This window comes from Phytophthora sojae (genome assembly GCF_000149755.1).
Source record: "Phytophthora sojae unplaced genomic scaffold PHYSOscaffold_9, whole genome shotgun sequence".
NCBI classification, from domain to species: domain Eukaryota; phylum Oomycota; class Peronosporomycetes; order Peronosporales; family Peronosporaceae; genus Phytophthora; species Phytophthora sojae.
Genome location: NW_009258123.1, coordinates 115,582 through 133,233, shown reverse-complemented (window position 1 = coordinate 133,233; position 17,652 = coordinate 115,582). Strand labels below are relative to the sequence as shown.

At 57.3% G+C, this 17,652-nt stretch overlaps 4 protein-coding genes across 4 annotated transcripts; 3 read left to right on the top strand and 1 right to left on the bottom strand.

Annotated features, from left to right (window-relative positions):
• Positions 1 to 166: 166 nt before the first annotated feature.
• Positions 167 to 2,916, top strand: PHYSODRAFT_347716 (hypothetical protein; the record flags this gene model as incomplete). The annotated part of the gene is made up of 3 exons (XM_009535953.1): positions 167 to 266; positions 307 to 440; positions 1,301 to 2,916. 3 exons carry the CDS (start codon positions 167 to 169, stop codon positions 2,831 to 2,833), a joined length of 1,767 nt encoding a protein of 588 aa, XP_009534248.1. The 3' UTR covers positions 2,834 to 2,916.
• Positions 2,917 to 3,181: 265 nt separating this feature from the next.
• PHYSODRAFT_304943 (hypothetical protein) lies at positions 3,182 to 4,415 on the bottom strand (the record flags this gene model as incomplete). The annotated part of the gene is made up of 4 exons (XM_009535952.1): positions 3,182 to 3,253; positions 3,278 to 3,328; positions 3,415 to 3,661; positions 3,856 to 4,415. 4 exons carry the CDS (start codon positions 4,413 to 4,415, stop codon positions 3,182 to 3,184), a joined length of 930 nt encoding a protein of 309 aa, XP_009534247.1.
• Positions 4,416 to 4,773: 358 nt separating this feature from the next.
• On the top strand, positions 4,774 to 6,361 carry PHYSODRAFT_254667 (hypothetical protein; the record flags this gene model as incomplete). Its single annotated transcript, XM_009535951.1, has 3 exons — positions 4,774 to 5,606; positions 5,649 to 5,671; positions 5,796 to 6,361. The coding sequence occupies 3 exons, from the start codon at positions 4,774 to 4,776 to the stop codon at positions 6,359 to 6,361; spliced, it is 1,422 nt and encodes a 473-aa protein (XP_009534246.1).
• A 5,263-nt stretch (positions 6,362 to 11,624) lies between these two features.
• PHYSODRAFT_523227 (hypothetical protein) lies at positions 11,625 to 14,054 on the top strand (the record flags this gene model as incomplete). Its single annotated transcript, XM_009535950.1, has 1 exon — positions 11,625 to 14,054. The coding sequence occupies one exon, from the start codon at positions 11,625 to 11,627 to the stop codon at positions 14,052 to 14,054; it is 2,430 nt and encodes an 809-aa protein (XP_009534245.1).
• Between the last annotated feature and the right edge of the window lie 3,598 nt (positions 14,055 to 17,652).

Genomic DNA, 17,652 nt, shown 5'->3' with positions numbered 1-17,652 from the left:
CACCTGATTAGAGTTTGACGTCCACAGTCTGTAGCCTAGAGACTGTAGGACCGTGCCGGTGCAGGCGCGATAGGCACCGGATCCCCTATGATGGAGATGCTCCCTTGCTGCAAAATGCCAACCCACAGTAAGACCGCGGGGATGGGGGCGAAAAGCTGGCAGCAGAATGCTCGCTCGCATTGCGCTCCTTTTCCGGGCGGGCGACCTCGAAGGCCACTTCAGCGTGGGAGTCGTCGACCGCAGCCGCTCGAGGCGCATCACCAACTGTATGTCTCCGTAGCGTTTCGTGCCGTTTGTCTGCGGCAGGCCGCCGTAGACAAACCGAGGAGATGAGAGCCATCCCTGCAAACTCGAAGCAGCAGCCCACAGCGCCTGCGTCCGGGCGCGAGCGGCAGGCGTCCTTTCACATCTGCGTGGTCTCGTCCGCACTCAACTTGCAGGTCAAGTGCAGGTAGTGAGCGGGCAAGCAGGACTTGCTGCTGCGTATGTTGTGCCGCAAAGCTGCAAAGGTGCAAGTTGATTTAACGATCAGCGTGTTCCTTGTCCCGCCTGATCAACCCGATGTGCGGCACGTGTGTAGTACATGTATGTACGAGCGAAGTACACGTAACCCCAATGGATGCTTTACTTCTCGCGCCGGAATCGCCCGCCACCTCCTCCTCCTCGGCGACTTACCACGTGGTTCAACCGTGAGCTACATGCACTGCCTGCATGAAGCCCGAAACGTTGCAGTCGTATCGCGTTGCATGCGCGTCCCCCACGACTCGTGGGCCACGAAATCATGCACGATGGGCCGTTGGGTCACTCGTGGGAGACCAATCTGAAGTAGCGGATCGATCTACAGCACCGTAGCTGCCCCTGCTGTGCACTTCAACATGACCACCATTCTCCCGGCGTCCTGCACCTGAATTCGATGTTGATTTTGAGGATTGCCAAAACATGCGCTGCGCTGCATAGGCACCGGGCACCGGAAGTGCAGGATCTCCTGCTTCACGCGCGTTGTTGTTTGGAAGTCTGCCTCGATTGGATGAATACTTGTATTACATATACTGTACACCTGCACTCGGGGTGTCCGACTCACTGAGCACGGCGTGGATGCGCTCGGGCCGGCGCATCCTCATCGTCGACGAGCTCCGTATATCTCGGCGTCTCGTCCGGCCAAGATGGCTTCCCTGCACAGTACGGGTACCTACCTCTCAGAAGGTACCAGGTCTCCGATCAAACACAAACAGCCCCGCCAACTTGCAGTGCAGTGCCTCGCTCTCCTCATTCTCACTTTTGCCTCGTGGCACGCACGCAGGCAGTCCCACCACAGCTCCGCTCCGTCGACTGCAAGTTCGCCACCATGGTCTGCGCCAAGAAGTTCCTCACGGCGGAGGACCTCAAGGTGGCGCTCAACATCTTCTGCTGCGTCTACGGCATCGGCACGCTCGGTATGCCCGGCAACTTCTCGCGCTCCGGGCCCGTGCTGGCCGTCATCGGCATGGCCTTCATGGCCTTCGCCAACGTGTACGCGTCCGTGGCCATCTGCCGCGTGATGCTGCTGGCGCCGAAGAGCGTCAAGACCTACAGCGACCTGGGCGAGTGGTGCATGGGCAAGTGGGGCCGCTGGCTCTCGGTCATCTCGCAGATGGCCTCGTGCCTGCTCGTGCCCTGCGTGTTCCTCGTGCTGGGCGGCACCCTGCTCGACGGCCTGTTCCCGGACGCCTTCAGCCCCACCTACTGGATCTGCTTCATGGCGCTCATGTGCTTGCCCGTATGCCTCATCCCGACGCTCAAGGAAGGCGCCGGGGCCGCGTTCGCCGGCTGCGCGGGCACGCTCATCGCCGACGTTATCGGCGTGGCCGTCGTCATGTACGGCATGCGTGGCCACCCCACGCCGCCGTCGCCTGATATCAAGTTCTCGCAGGTCGCGGGCATGTTCGGCAACCTGTCGCTCGCGTACAACGCCGGCATCGTGATCCCGGCCCTGCAGCGCCAGCACAGCGAGCCGACGCGCATGCCGCGCGTTGTGTTCGTCACCATGGCCTTCATCTCGTGCCTCTTCCTGATCCTGGCCAGCACGGCGTACTCGGCGGTGGGCTGCCAGATCTCGGGCAACCTGCTCTACTCCATCTACCCGGACGCGGACACGGGCCTCACCACGCTGGGCTTCAAGTCCAACTGGGGCGCCGTCGTCATGGCCTACTTCTTCATGCAGCTGCACATTACGATCGCCTTCTCCGTCATCCTGAACCCGGCCTTCTACCTCGCCGAGCGACTGGTGCTCAAGATGCACAAGAAGAAGGAGGACGACGTCGAGAACGCCCTCACGTACGCCGCCGCCTCGTACGCCGCCGCCAACACGCCCGGCAAGGACGCGGTCACCGACGACCGCCGCTCGTCCAAGATGTCGTACATCTCGAACGCCGACGCCGAGAACCCGTACTACGACGACGTGGAGGCGGAAGCTGCCGAGTACCGCGGATCGAACGCGGTCAAGTACGTGATCCTGCGCGTCGCCATCATCGTGGTGCTGGTCGTCCTGTCGGTTCTCCTCAAGGACCACTTCTCGGACATGGTGGACTTCGTGGGCGCCTCGTGCATCACGCTCATCAGTATCCTGCTGCCCATTATTTTCCTGCTCAAGAAGCTGTGGCACGAGCTCCCCATGTACGAGAAGATCCCGGCGCTGATTGTCGTCGTCGTGTGCGGCTTCCTGGGCTGCTACGTCACGTACACGTCGGGCAAGACGCTGTTCGCGCCGACGGACTCGGACACGTCGTTCCCGTACTGCGACAGCGAGTACGAGAACGAGGTGTACTACAACTACACTGCCGTCCACGGCGCATAAGCTAGTTAGTTCTCCCGCGCTGTAGCAACCAAAGTTTGTAATTTTCGTGGTAACTTCTAAATACTCGTCCGTTTGTCACCAACACGTTCGCTCGATGGAGTGAATCCGTTTTGACTCGGTGGAAAAGGAACGATGAGCAGTTTAGGCTCATGTTAGTATCTGACTCATCATGTCATGCAGTGCAAATTCTACTACAAAACAGCAAAGTTCATGGATCCACGGTCACTGCTCCTCCAACGATTCTTTTTATTACTAAGACTATGCAGAGATGAAACGAGGTAAATGAAGACGAGAGTCCACGATTTGCACTAGTCTTCACCGGACCCATAGCTGCTTTCATCTATGGATTTAGTCGCTGGCGAGTATTCGAACATCGGTCGCTTGGATGACGGGAAGAGTGAGAGCAACGTGTCGACAGTGCTGAGATATACAGAACCAACATACCATCAATTCGCTTGACCAGAGCTCAACACGAGAATAGCATCGTGCACGTACCTGGTGGAATATTCCTGGTATTCTGGCCTCATTCGCCATCAGGCGCATGAGGTAAAGAATCTTCTCGAACACTTGATATGACTCACGATCATGATGCCGACAAGTTCTGCGACTCTCGAATCCTGTTGTGGCTCCCAGTCTTCATAGGACCCGTCGAATATCTCCGTCACAAACGCCATGATTTCCTTAAACCTTACGACTGTATAGTCATTTATGCCCCGCCAGTCCCGGGTCTCAGCCACAAGTGAGACCAACTTGTTTTGATCATCAGCAGATATCTGTGCAGGCTTCTTGTACTTGGCTGTGAGGAACTTGCGTAGCTGAGTGTTGCACCTACGCAGTCATGAGCATGATGTACAATAATCAGCGAATATGATCCATTTTTCAGTGCGAAGAATTCAAGCGTTCCGAGATCGGGACACGTACCAGTTAAAGCGCGAGGCTTCCCCGATTGTTTTAGTGAGATCATGCAAATCGCGCAGTCCTGCGCCTTCGAGTTTTCCTTTGGTATCGAGGATAGCACGCACCACAGGAGTAGAATCTGACGTACATCCTCCAAGCGGTGCTGCTGCTCATCCGACTGGGGGGATCTGCCGTTTCGATTTAATAAGCACTTGACGGCAGCATGCGCCGTCTTAACGGCTTGCTCGACGCGTAACTCTTCATCCTTCACTTGCTCCAGCTGCACGACCTCAATTGCAGCCTTGATACTCGCGGAAAATACACCCTCCTGCTCTGTATCCGGAAGCTTGGACAAGCGCAGTTTGAGGCCATCAATAATCTTTTTCTCTGACTGTGGCAAAGGCGAGCGTGGTGTTTGGCGATCGTTGAGCATCCAGTATTCACCACACCGTGGCCAAATGCTCTCGCGTTCGATGGGGCGTGGGAACAGAAGTTGCCCAGGAGGTGTCGGCCTCAAAAAGGAGTTGCCAACTGGACGCGGGGGGCTACTAGCGCGCCGCTTTTGGCCTACAACGCCGTTGCTCGGTCCTGATCTCATAGATGCCGTGGCATATCCTGAGCTCCTCCTCGGCGTATCGGAATCTGAATCTTCAGAAAGAGTTGAGAAGTTGCCCGGTCCCCTCATAAACGGAGGGTACGTGTTACGTTGTCTGTCTCGCTCGAAAGTCGGAAGGCCGTTCCGAAGCTGGCCTTCCGAATAAAAGATTGCAATGGAAATATTAGTACGGAATAATTTATTTTACGCGACCGTGAAAAAAGTGGAATAACTTACGGCTTGACTTTTTACAAAGTATTTTTCAGTCGTAAAAATCATTTTTCAAATAAGTACGTTCCTCCTAGGAAATTACTCTTTTTGCATTTCTGGGTCTCCGCTGCATTTCTAGACGCCACAAAGCACTGGTTAGAACACCCTTACCATAGTTAACAATCTAGCATCCCCAAGTTTGTCTCTTTCCTAGTGTCGTCCTCATTTTCGAATCAAGATGGCAACCAACAACCCGTTCAGCACCCGCCAAGTCTGCAGCTACTTCTACAAGGCCGTCACGGATTCTCAAGATGAGCCGACGTCGTACTTTCGTTGCCAGTGCTCCGTCGTCAGAAAACAAGCACCCAAAACCGGCTACAGTAACCTGTTCGACCATGTCCTGAAGCGCCACCCGGACTTCGTGGCGACAATGATGGCCAGCGGTACCAACACGGCTACCCTAGTCAGCTTCATCGACCAGAAGTCGCAGACGGTCTTCTGCTGGCTGGATTGGACCACGGCCTGCAACCTGCCTTTCACGTGGTGTGAGGATCCCATCGTGGCCAAGTACACGAACTTGGAGCACCTCTCGTCGGAGACGCTGCTTAAGTACGCCCATTTGGTCGTGCGGCAGGTCGAAATTGACATCGGTTTGGCGCTCTCTGTCATCTTCGGTATCATGTTCGACGGGTGGACTTTCCAGTCCGAGCACTATCTCGCGGTGTATGCGGTTTTCGAGCACGACGGTCGTGCAGACAATGTGCTACTGGCGTTTGCACCTTTGATCGACGACGACGTCACCGACCACTCCTCCGCGAGCCCCGTGGAGTTCCTCGAAGGAATCCTCCCGTTCTTTGGTCGAGACATCTCTGATGTCGTCTACCTCGTCGGTGACAACTGTGCAGTGAACACCAAGCTCGCGGACCTGCTGGATATTCCGCTCGTTGGTTGTGCCTCTCATCGCCTGAACCTCGCTGTGCAAGTGTTTATGGCCGACTACGAGCCATTGTTGGGCAAGATCCAGGAGCGGATGCGTAAATTACGCAACCTGAATCACTCCGCGAAACTTCGGTAAGTTATTTTGGGATTTGTATTTTAGCTCTTTTTTTTTAGAAAAAAACACTTCGTTGCGGCCGGTACTGCGCCAAGCCACACGTTGGGACTCGACTTACAAGATGGTCAAGCGCTTTTTTGCCATCATGGACTTCATCGACACGTCGGATGACGAGCTGGCGGAGCTCATGCTGACGCGCCACGAAGAAAACAAACTCCGGGCTCTCGGCGACGACCTCCGCGAGTTCAAGTCCGCGTCCAAGAAGCTGCAGGGCGACGAAGGTGTCACGCTGCTGGACGTGCGTGATATTTTCGACGCTCTGATTGAGCGCCACCCTCCCGTCGCGCAGTACCTAGCCGCAAATGCGGCTATTGTGAAGAGCCCTGCGTTCGAGAACGCGTGTGTCAAGGTGTTGCTCGGAAACGAGGCGGCGCTGACGTCAGAAGAGCAGAAGCTGCTAAGTCCATTTGCTGTGCGTGCTGCAGGTCGCGCCAGCGATGACGCCGGTGAAGACGACAACGACCGCGCTGGGTTTGCTGATCGCGCACTGCGCGCCCGCAAGAAGCAGCATGTAGCTGCGCAGGTGTACCGTGGGGTGCGCTTCATCCCGCCGATGTCTAATGCGGTGGAGCAGCTCTTCAGCAAGGCACGCCACGTTTTGTCGCTGCACCGCCACCGCATTCTCCCCAGTCGTCTCGAGATACTGTTGTTTCTGAAGATTAATCGACGTTTTTGGGGAGCCGCTACGGTGTCGAAGGTTGTGAACGCTTAGGTTAGTAGAGCCTTAACTACGTAATACAGGTTGCCATCTTGTGTTGGAATTGTTGCAATATACTGATAATTTATTTCTCTGACCTCGGTATGTCCGCGGAATAACTTATGAGTGATGCAGCTTAAAAAGCTACGGCAACTGTATTTTCGGAAGGCCTGTTCCGAAGTGAAGACGCCATGAAGGCCGAAGACTGTTGAACAGGCCCCGATGACGCTGGAAGTGTCGATCGCTGTCTTGACACGTCCCGGTTGCGCCTCCAACTTGATGGGGCAACTAGTTCGTCGCCCTTTTCGTCCTTTTCCTCTGTCGAATACTCGAACGAGCCAGGTCTCGCGAATGCGTTCAACGACGACCGAATCTCCTCTAGTAATGGACCGATCGTCTCGCTGACCTGTGTCATCCGAGCGACCTTCGCCTTCACAGAGGTTGGAAACGTGATGGCCGAAGGCTGCGCATTGTGCACCTTGCGCAGCTGCTTCAGCGACGCGAGTGTGTCTGCCTGTAAAGGGCCCATTTACATAAGTAGGTAGAAGTTACATAGGTACATACACAAAAGTAGGTGCAGTCACACGGCGAGCGTGTGACCTGCTGTCATGTTCTGATTGGTTGAAAGTGGGGAGACAGACCCATTTCATCCAATCAGGTGCATACTTTGATTTGAGTGGTTCACAAGGGTAAGGGCTTCACTCGGGCTTCTCATCGCCCTCGTCCCCCGTCCCATACATAAACAGAGTTGATTTTACCCTAAAGACAAGACTTGAGCTTATTATTGCAAGCTTCCTCTTATCTACAGTGTACGCTAGTGACGGTATCTCTTACCCCGTTACACCTGGTAGCACTTTGTAGTCCTTCCAACGTCCAAGGCCAAGATGAGCCAAGTTCTGATGTCCGAAGGGTCCGGTGTAACCCTTGACCACACGAGTTTTCCCCACCTCACCCGGTTGAGTGGGAAGCTCTTCACCGCCTCGCTGCAGTCTCCGGCGAGTTCGTCGTCACGTCGCTGCTGAGCCAGCTGCCGCCGACCAACAACGCCAGGCTGCCCAAGAGTTCATGGAACGCGAGCTCGCCGATGCCAAGCGGCGAGTGTCAACTCCCTCGCATTCCTCCCGGAACGATGCGGTGAAGATGGAGACGTCGACGTATTCCGGTGCCGGCCAAGACCGACTGCCCCTGAACCGCTGGTTCAGGGAGATCGACATCGCCATCACCTCGAGACTGATCGAGGCGCCGACGGCGAAAGTGAACTTCCTCCTGTCGCGTTTGTCGGGGAATGCGAAGGAGTGGGCCCTCGGCAAGCTTGTTGTGGACCAACACGCCTTCCCGCGTCTGGACAGTCTCCAGACAGACCTTCGACTTGCGTTCGAGCCTCCCTCAGACGAATCGCGGATGCGTGCGGAGTTCTTCGTGTTGAAGCAGGGCAAGCTGTCCATGCGCGACTACGTACAGAAGACTCGTCACCTGGCCTCGTGCATCATCACGAGGCCCATCGACATGGCTTCGCAGGTCCACGTCTTCGTGTTTGGCATGCGAGAAGGAATGACGCGCTATTGTCTCACGCGCCCCGAGCCGAAGTCGCTGGAAGAAGCGTTCGCCCTCGCATTGTGCGAGGACTACGGTATCCGCTTCGTACTCGCGACAGTTGCCGGCGGACGCTCGGGCAGCGACGCCCGAGCCAATGGAAATCGATGCCGTCGAAGCCGCGGAGAATAACCGGCGGTACTACTCGCGCGGAGGCCGCAATTCCCGTTCGCTGACCTGCCACCGTTGTGGAAGTTGGGTCATCGCGCGGCAATCTTCCGCGCGCCTGCGCCGATGCACGCTGCAGTCGCTCGCGCCGACGACAAGAACCTGGCCGTTCAACCAAAAACCGACCGGGACCAGTAGGTGCGGGGCGCCCTACTGGCTGGAACGGAGGTCCGGGTCCCCCGGTGGCAACCCGATCTCCTAGCCCCCCAGTGCTTCACGCTCACTTCAATGCCACCACCACCAGCGGCGACCACAGAATGATCATCGTCAGCCTGCACGTCGCCGGCGCGCGGCGTCCTCTCCGTGCGCTCCTGGATTCGGGCGCAACGAACAACTTCTTCCGCGCCTCGTGTTTGTCGCTTCTTCCCTCGGACATATCCGTCCGCGAGGGCCCCGGCGTCGTCTCGCTGACGGCAAGCCACACCGTGTCCCACGGCGTGATATCACGCTGCCGTACACGTTCGACGGCATCCGTAGCAACGACGACTTCCTGGTGATCGAGATGAACTACGCGTTCGACTCCCGCGAACCAACGAGGCGGTCGAGCGACGTGGGCTCCCGCGAATCAACGAGGCGGTCGAGCAAGCGGTGCTCCCGCGTACTTCCGATGCGGACGGGCTCGCCACTCCGCACCTAGAGGAGGGTGAAGTATCGTCCAGCGATAGCGACGATGTGTCGTCCAGTGCCAGCGACTCGTCCACCTCGAGCTCCTGCTCGAGGTCTTCGAGGAGGAAGAGGAGGAAATCCAAGCGACGGCGTCTCAGGCCACGGAACAACACTAAAACCGCACCTCCCCCGACGGAATCTTTCTGCGCTGTCGAATACGTGGAGGGTGCTCCACGGGGCACGCGGGTCATCGAAGTCGCGAGTCCACCTCGCGACGCTCGCGGAATCACTCGGCTCCCCGGGCTCTCGTGGAAACACTTCCTTCGCGATCTGAAGGCTGGTGACATCGAGCAGGTGTGCTTAATCACCGAGGCCGGCGGGACAGCCGAGGGTCTTCACGCACTCAGCGGTGACGACACGTCGTCGCGGCCGAGGAGTGCCGAACCGAAGCCTGCCCGCGAAGAGCGATTCGCAGCGCAGTCCTGGGAAGCGCTGAAGAAGTCGGGTAACCCGGTCTACGATACCGTGCGCGAGTTTGAAGACGTCTTCCCTGATGAGATCCCCGCCGGCTTCCAGCCGACCGCGGAGTTCGGCACGAGATCGACCTCTCGCCCGGAACGAAGTACTGCGTGACGCGGCAGTGGCCACTGCCGCGAGACCAGGTCAAGGCCATCGACGAGTTCTTCGAAAAGCGCCGCCTGGCCGGCCACGTCCGCGAAAGCACCTCCCCACACTCTAGCCCCACGTTCTGTGTAAAGAAGGCGACTGGCGCCTGGCGCATCGTCCACGCGCTCAATAAGCTGAACGACGCGACCATCCCGGCACAGACCCCGATCCCGCGGAAGGACATGGTACTCGACTCCATGTCAGGTAGCGTCATCTATAGCGCCATCGACCTGACGGACGGCTTCTACCAGATCTTGATGAGGTCCAGCGACATACCCCTCACGGCAGTAAGCACCCCCAGCGGAATGCTTTGGGAGTGGCTCGTGATGCCACAGGGTCTGAAGAACGCCCCAGCCACGTTCAACCGCATGGTGTCTCACGTACTGCACCCGCTCCGCGACTTTGCGCCGAGCTACTTCGACGACATCTTCGTGCACAGCCGCGCTGAGGGCAACCTCAGTGCTGTCGAGGTCCATCTTCAACACTTGAGGCAGGTATTCCAAGTGATGTGCGAGAACAAACTGTACGCGAATTTGAAGAAGTGCGTCTTCTGTGCGCCGGAGATTCCCGTACTCGGCTGCTACGTGAGCAAGGACGGCGTTCGCGCAGATCCGGAGAAGGTCACCTCGATCTGTTCTTGGCCAACTCCCAAGAACCCCACGGAGCTGCGTCAGTGGCTGGGTCTGGCGAATTATCTCCACAAGTACACGGAGAATTACGCCGGGCTGGTCCAACCGCTGTCTTCGCTGCTGGAAAAGGACGCGACGTTGCTATGGTCCCCCGACCACCAAGCTGCGTTTGATTCCGTGAAGAAGAGCTTGGCGGAAGCGCCGATCCTGATGCTTCCGGATCACACGAAACCGTTCCATGTCGTGTGCGACGCGAGCGATTTTGCAATCGGCTGCGCGCTGATGCAGTTCGACGATGAGGGCCACGAACGCGTCGTGAGCTACCAGTCACGGCGAATGAAGCCTGCCGAGAGGAATTACCCCGTCCACGACAAGGAGCTCCTCGCTATGCGCTACGCCCTGGTCAAATTCCGGGTGTACTTGCTCGGAGAGCAGACATTTGCCGTGTACACGTACCACGCGTCGCTGCGCACCGCAATGAAGACTCCACACTTATCGCAGCGCATGGCGCGATGGCTCTCGTTCTTCGCCGTGTGGTATTGGAAAGTGGCAGTTTCCAACGCTGTTGACCCGCCAGCCCGACAATCAAGTTCAATCAAGGGGCGATCAAGGCGAGGTCAAGCGAGAGACGGAGATGGCTGCTTCTGATTGGATGATGACATTATCCTCGGCAGAGTGACAGGCAGTGGCCGAAGCCTCGTCGGGTCCTAATAGAACCCCGAACGAGGCTTCATGGTACCCACTTTTAGGTACAGATGCATTTAGTTACGTACTTCGGCCGCACTTATTAGTGTAGCCGCGGTCGTCATTTGATGTGTCCGGAATCGCCTTATTGCGATCGTTCACACTAGATATTTGTATAGGGACATAGGACTCATCATAGGATGGCCAGAACGAGCCCCCCAGGGCCTCAGAAAACTCAGTAATAAAAAGACAGTCTTCCCCCAAAGCCAACAAGGGTCAAGTCCGACTTCGGTAAGTGTAGCTAGCTTATTGTAGTGCCTGGACACACTCGGCTGCGTGTCGATGCCTGTCGGGGAGCTTATCGTGCATTGACCGAGAGTTTCCTTGGCAGCGCCAAGAGTTGGCGTGGCCGGAGAGGCAGGAACGGTATTAGAGTATCGTTCGGTATATATTTGTGGGATTAGAGTATCCCTGAGTGTATTAGTCTACCTACCGAGGTTTTACCTTGGTCCCCCTGTATAAGGCCTAACACGCCGGTACCCTTCCTTTCTGAGGGACTGCAGTGGGGTTGCGCGAAAGCGCTACATAGTATCCTAGCCTTAGCTCGTGGCTAGTGGTACAGGTTTTTGGGTTAACCGAAGCTGCACAGAGGCGCTTGAAACCGACCCGGTGTAAGGGATCGTTCCTGGTCTTCAGGTTTTGATCCAATAAGCGCTTACCTTTGCGGGTTAGCGTGTTGTTGGTGTCTCTAATACCTTTTGGTAGAGGAGGATTTTAGTGGAATTACCACAGCACAACTGGTGCCGCGACCCGGGATTGGTGTGACCTTCTGTGTGTCTTGGTTGTTGTAGGTCTTTACCCCCAACGAGCGAAGAGGAGAAGAAGAAGAAGAAGAGAAGCGAAGAAGAAGAAGAAGAAGAAGAAGAGAGAAGATGGCGAAGAGAGTCAAGTCAGCGGTACCAGCAACGCCGGCCAAGTCGAGTGGAACGCGCAACGAGACTTCGGTGCGCTCCGGAAGCTCATTCTCGACCCCAACGACGGATCGGATGGAGTCGATTGACGAGCGTTCGGTGAGCTACGACACGGCGATTGATTCCTCGGACGCCAAAGAAGATGACGAAGATGATGACTGGGATGTCCGGACAGCGATGTCCGAGACTTCGGAAGCTGCGGTTGGGTCGACAGGTCGCAGTGGAGGATCAAGGTCGATTACCCGCGACCTCTCCGACACGTTCAAGGACATGCCGGGCCCCGAGCCCGCCTACGACGCGGATGACGGCGCCACCGAGGGCTTCAAACCCTCGGTGACGGTAGGAGGGGCAACCCCCAAGCCGGTTGGCACTCGTCCTCCCCTCAACGGGGATACCCCGGCGGCCAACAAGGTCCTAGGCCGGTGCCTAGACCTGATGAAGACCAAGAGCGAATGGATGCAGTTGTTCTCCCCGAAGCAAGTCCGCCAGACCATCTGGATGGACCTCGGAGGGGCGTTGGCTACGCCGATCAACTCAACGAGCACTCGGCAAGTTGCGCAGAATACTGTGGACCTCCTGCGAGCTATGGGGTGCGAACCCCAGATCCTCCCCACGGAGGCTGCGCTCGCGAGTTGGACGCCGACCGCCGCTGCCACGGCGTTAACCAAGTGGAGGAAGAAGCTGCGTAATGCCTTTGGAGTGGCGGACGTCAGTTCGCGAGGGCCAACGATGCTTCGTTCGACCTCGGAGGCAGTAGACCCGTTGACGGTCCCGCTACCAGCGACCCCTCGGAAGGGAGCCACTGATGACGGTGTCTTTGCAACTAAGGGCGAAGCCTCGCCGTACATGCAAGACTCGCACATGGTAACACCACGATCTACGGACCGTTGTGAACGTCTGGCTAGGGAGAACGAGGCTTCATTCGCCACGCCTGGCACGCGCGGAGCGACCGGTCGTCGGTCCGGCCGACGTTACGACCTCCAAGATGATTCGTCGGACAGCGACGACGACCTCAGGTCCGACTACTACGAAGGGGACCTACCGAGCGAATGGACACGTCAGGTGCGCGAGCTAAGCGCGACCGACAACCAGAGCTCAACCCCAAAGCTCGAGATCGCCACGCATTTGCCTCTCGCCAACATCAAGCCGTTCTACGGAACGCGCGACAAGAGCGAGCACTCCATGCAGTGGCTCCGAACGTTCATCTATGAGATGAAGGGAACGCATGCACCACCCAACGAGTGGTGTATGCGGTTCGAACTTAAGCTCAGGGATGGAGCCCTGCACTGGTGTCGCCAGCTCCCACGCAAGACAAGACGCACGTGGAAGTTGCTGAGCGAGGCGTTCATCAAGTACTATTGCTCGAAGTTTTCCCAGTCTGCGAAGGCTCGGTACTACTCGGCCAAGCGGGAAGACAAGGAACACGTTTGTGACTACCTCAACCGGCTCAACGGCTACGCTCGCAACGCCGGTGTGCAATTTGAAAACGGTGGTCGTGACGCGAAGGACCACGTGGACCACTACTTGGTCACGTGTGACGACCGAAACTTAGAAGACCGTCTGTGCCACGTCCGGGTCAAGAGCATCCATGACCTCGAAGACATGATCAACGACATCCTGCGTCACCGTGACCGCAAATCGAACCGAGAATCGTCGTTCCGCCACTCTCGGAGTCAAGATGATGGACGTCGACGCGATGCGAGGTCGAACGAGGATTCTCGTGGTGGCTACCGCCGCGAACGACGCTACCACGACGAAGACCGTCGCGAACGACGTCGCCGTGACAACCGCCGCCGCAACGACCGCAGTGAAGACGACCGTCGCCGTGACCGACGCGATGGATCGCCGTACCAGTCCCGAGTCACTTTGGTTGACGCGCTGGCCGATGTGATGGCGGAATGGAACGTCGGAGGCTCGGTCGGTGCACGCAACGAGGCTCCATACGCTCCCCGACGTGATGCTGAGGCGAACGAGGATTACTTCGAGGATGAGCGCCAATACTCGGACGACCAACGCTCGGACGAGGATTCAGACGCTGATTACGACTCGGATGGGTCTACCGGACATGTCGCTGCTGCTAACGATGCTGAGCGCAGGGCCGCAGCCGAAGGAACGTTCGCTCGGTCTGATAACCGACGCTTCAGGAACGGAGGAGGCCCGTCCAACCGTGAACGAGATGGTCGACGCCAGTATGGGCCGTGTGCCGCGTGCGGAAGCCCGTCCCACTCGGTGCACTTCTGCTACCGGCGGTGCAAACTGTGCAAACAGGTGCACGACGCTGGGAGGTGTGAAGCACTCCACGAGCTCACCAAGCTCCTGAAGTCCAAGGTCGACAAGAAGGATCTGTCATTAGAGCTGCAAAGCCTGGTGTATGGAAGCCATTTAAACTAGGCAGCCCGCCAACTGAAACTGGGTTGGTCCCAATCGGGCTGCCACAGTTAGCTGAGCCTGCTGTTGATGCGGACTATCTGTTCGCGTTCACGGGCGAAAGCAAACGGCCTGACGACCTGAAGAACAATGAACGTGTGAAACCGACGGAAAATGGAGAGAACCGGGACGCAAGTCTCGTTGCGATTGGTATTGATGAAGATGATGATGATGAACGTGATAGACACCCGACCAAGGCTTTGATCACAAGTCTAGCCCAGATAAGGGGGCCACCTCGGAACCTCGTTCGGGCGGTGAAATTACTGCCCGGTGAGAGACTGGGGTGGTGGTCGTCCCAACGATACGACAAGAGGAAGCGAATGAGGGCTTTGGTCAATGGCGCAGTGGACGACGCGCGAACGAGGATACTCCTTGACACTGGAGCGAATGTTAGCGTGATTTCTGCCAGCTTCGCCAAGCGGCTACGTGTGCGAGAAGTCCGGGATTACGGACGAAGTCTCGAAGTCCGCGGCATCAACCCAGGGGTGATGGAGACCCGGCGACGGGCGCTCGTCAAGATCACCCTCGGATGGGAGCAGGTCTACGAATTTGAAATGTGGATAATGAATCACAGTGCCGGGGTGGATGTGGTCCTTGGGATGGACTTCATGATCCCGGCTGGAATCCGGCTGGATCTATTTCATGGCACCGCACGCCTTCCGGACGAGGTCATGGTACCACTGCTAAAGTCGCAGAGTGCTGAAGATGACGAACCTTACGGCACGTAGCCTTCGTGTGAGCCGATCGAGGATTTGTACGTACCCGGTCGCGAGTGGCGAGAGTTTCGACTGCCGCGCCAGCGGCTACCTCGTTCGGAGTACGATGTGTGGGTACGACGCACAGGCAAGCTCGTGCCGACCGTAACGAGGTTTCGACGGGGGCAGCCGACGTGGATACGGCTCACCAATATTACGACCACAGCGGAACAGTGCGCCAAGCATGACTCCGTGGTGCTGTGGGTACCGCATGGTGAACTACCGCGAGAGACCGGCTACGCGAGGTTGAATTCTAACAAGTACAAAGAGTGGCAGGTGTTGGCCTATTCAACGAGTCGTGATGAGACTCTGCAAGGACGAGAACGTCGTCTCTACGAGCAATAGTTGGCTGAACAGCCGCCTGCGGTCGAGCGCCGAACTTACCCGACGCCGCGAAAGATCCTGCCGAGGCCACCGGATGCACCGCCATGGCCAGAAGGCCGTCAACAAGCTCCGTTGGATGATGAGTACTCGTCACCCGATGTACATGGCTACGACGACGACCCCAAGGTCAGTGAAGGCTCGGTCGATGTCGCTCGAGCTGATAAAACCGATGTGGATCGTGCTGGTGGGTTGAACGATGGTTCGGACGACGAGGCCAGCGCGTCGTATGACTCGGACGTACCCGGAGACTCGCCGCCTAGCCGAGCGGGTTGCCTGCCCGTGAATCCGAACAGTGGTGCTGACTCCACCGGCCAGGGAGCGACATACGCCTCGGTTGAGGCATCGGAAGCCAGTGATGAGCTGAGTGATGGTGACAGCGTGACGAACGACGGTTCGGAGGATGACCGCGACGTGGTAGCAGTGGCCGAGACAACTACATGGGATGTCCTGCCAACAGGGACCGCTGCGTCCAGCCTGGAGCCAGAGGAAACGTCGGCTGCGGTGTGTAGTAGCGAAGTCGACTGGGGTGAACACGACCCAGGGCCTAACGACGTTCCTACTGAAGCCGGAACCTCCACCGCTGACGCCGACACTGAATTCCATGATTCCGATCTAAGTGCGATCGACGACCCCGAGCAGCTACTGGAGGCGACCTATATCTCGGTCATGCATGCCATGGTTGCAGAAGGGTCTGTCGAAGGTGATGACACCGTGAACGACGTTTCGGAGCACGTCGCGAACGAGATTGAGCTTACCGACTACGCGCAAGAGCTGGCGTTCTTGCCGGACCTAACCGAAGCGTCAGAGACGACACTGGACTACTCGGGGCAAAACGTCCAGAGTGACGAACTCAGCGTGAAGCAGCAGACGGACCTGGTCGATGTGCTTAAGAGCCACGAGAAGATCTTGATTGCGAGCGGCAACGCCCTGCCGCCTCCAGCCTACGGTGTCGTGTGTGACATCAATATACAGGGGCACGCGCCAATCAAGCAGAAGGCTCGGCGGACCCCGCTTCGCTTCCTCGGTAAGCTGTACGAATTGGTGAAGGGTCTGTTGAAGGCCGGGCTTATCTCCTTCTCAGACAGCCCATGGGCGTCGCCAATCGTCATCGTCCTGGAGAAGAATGGGGTGGATATCCGCCTGTGTATCGACTACAAACTCGTTAATGCGATCACCGAGATTATGGAGTACGCCATGCCCTTGGTGGATGACTTGCTGACGGACATGGAGGCGTACTTGTGGTTTTGCTCGCTTGACGCCGCTAGCGGCTTCTGGGCCATTATGATGACCGAACGAGCTCGGAAGATCTCTGCTTTCGTCTGCGCACTGGGGCACTTCGAATGGTTGCGTATGCCTTTCGGCCTGAAGAACGCACCGATGATCTATCAACGCATGATTGACAACGCGCTTTGGGGCTTCGTCCAACCGACGGGAGAATGGTTTAAATTCTCGGAGCGCATGCGTCTAGCTGAAGAACATGACAAGGAAGCTCATGCTGGGGTGAACGAGGCTTCGACTGGTACGGCAAAGCCATTCCGGACCAAGTTCGAGGCCGACCGAGACAACTCGCTTGGTAAGGGAGCTGTAGCCGAACTGGTCAACAGCCCTATCGCCAACATGTTCGCCAACGGGGAGCCCGCTGACTCCTCGTTGACACCAGTATTCAGTCGCCGGTCATTCGTGGATGATATCTGTTTCGGTGCCGAGACTTTCGAGTCGTGCTTGGCGACGCTAGGCCGATTGCTGGCACGGTTTGAAGAGTGCCGTATTAGTATCAGCATCACGAAGAGCATCTTTGTGCAGTCCAAGGTAGACTTCCTGTCCCACGAAGTCTCAGCAGAAGGTATCCGACCGGACGATAAGATGCTGGCTGGGGTGACCGAGTTTCCGTTCCCGTCAACGAGGAAAGGAATGCAGTCCTTCCTTGGGGCACTGAACTATTACAGTCGCTTCATCCAAGACTTCGTGGTCTATGGAGCAGTGCTGTACCAGCTTAAGGACGAGGACTTCCAGCCCGGGGGTGACCTCACCGCGGCCAAGCACAGCTTCGCGATGCTCCAACAGAAGGTTTCGGCAGCACCGATACTACGACACTTCGACCGGGAGAAGGAGGTGCATGTCATGTTGTTCGCCAACGAGTGGGCTCTAAGTTCCACGTTGATGCAAGAGCACGAGGGCAAACTACACCCCGTTCGCTTCTGCGGACGTGTTTTGAAGGATGCTGAGATGAATTATCACCCGGCCGAGAAAGAGGTCCTCGCGCTTCTGCTGATACTGAAGGTGTGTTATACTCAACTCGTTGGACAGCGAATCCGGGTCTACACTCGGTTTTCGACACTCGACTGGGTCCACAAGTCCAAGACATTGTTCGGTCGGGCTACCCAGTTCGCCGTCTTGCTGTCGCCGTGGCACCTGTTGGTCGA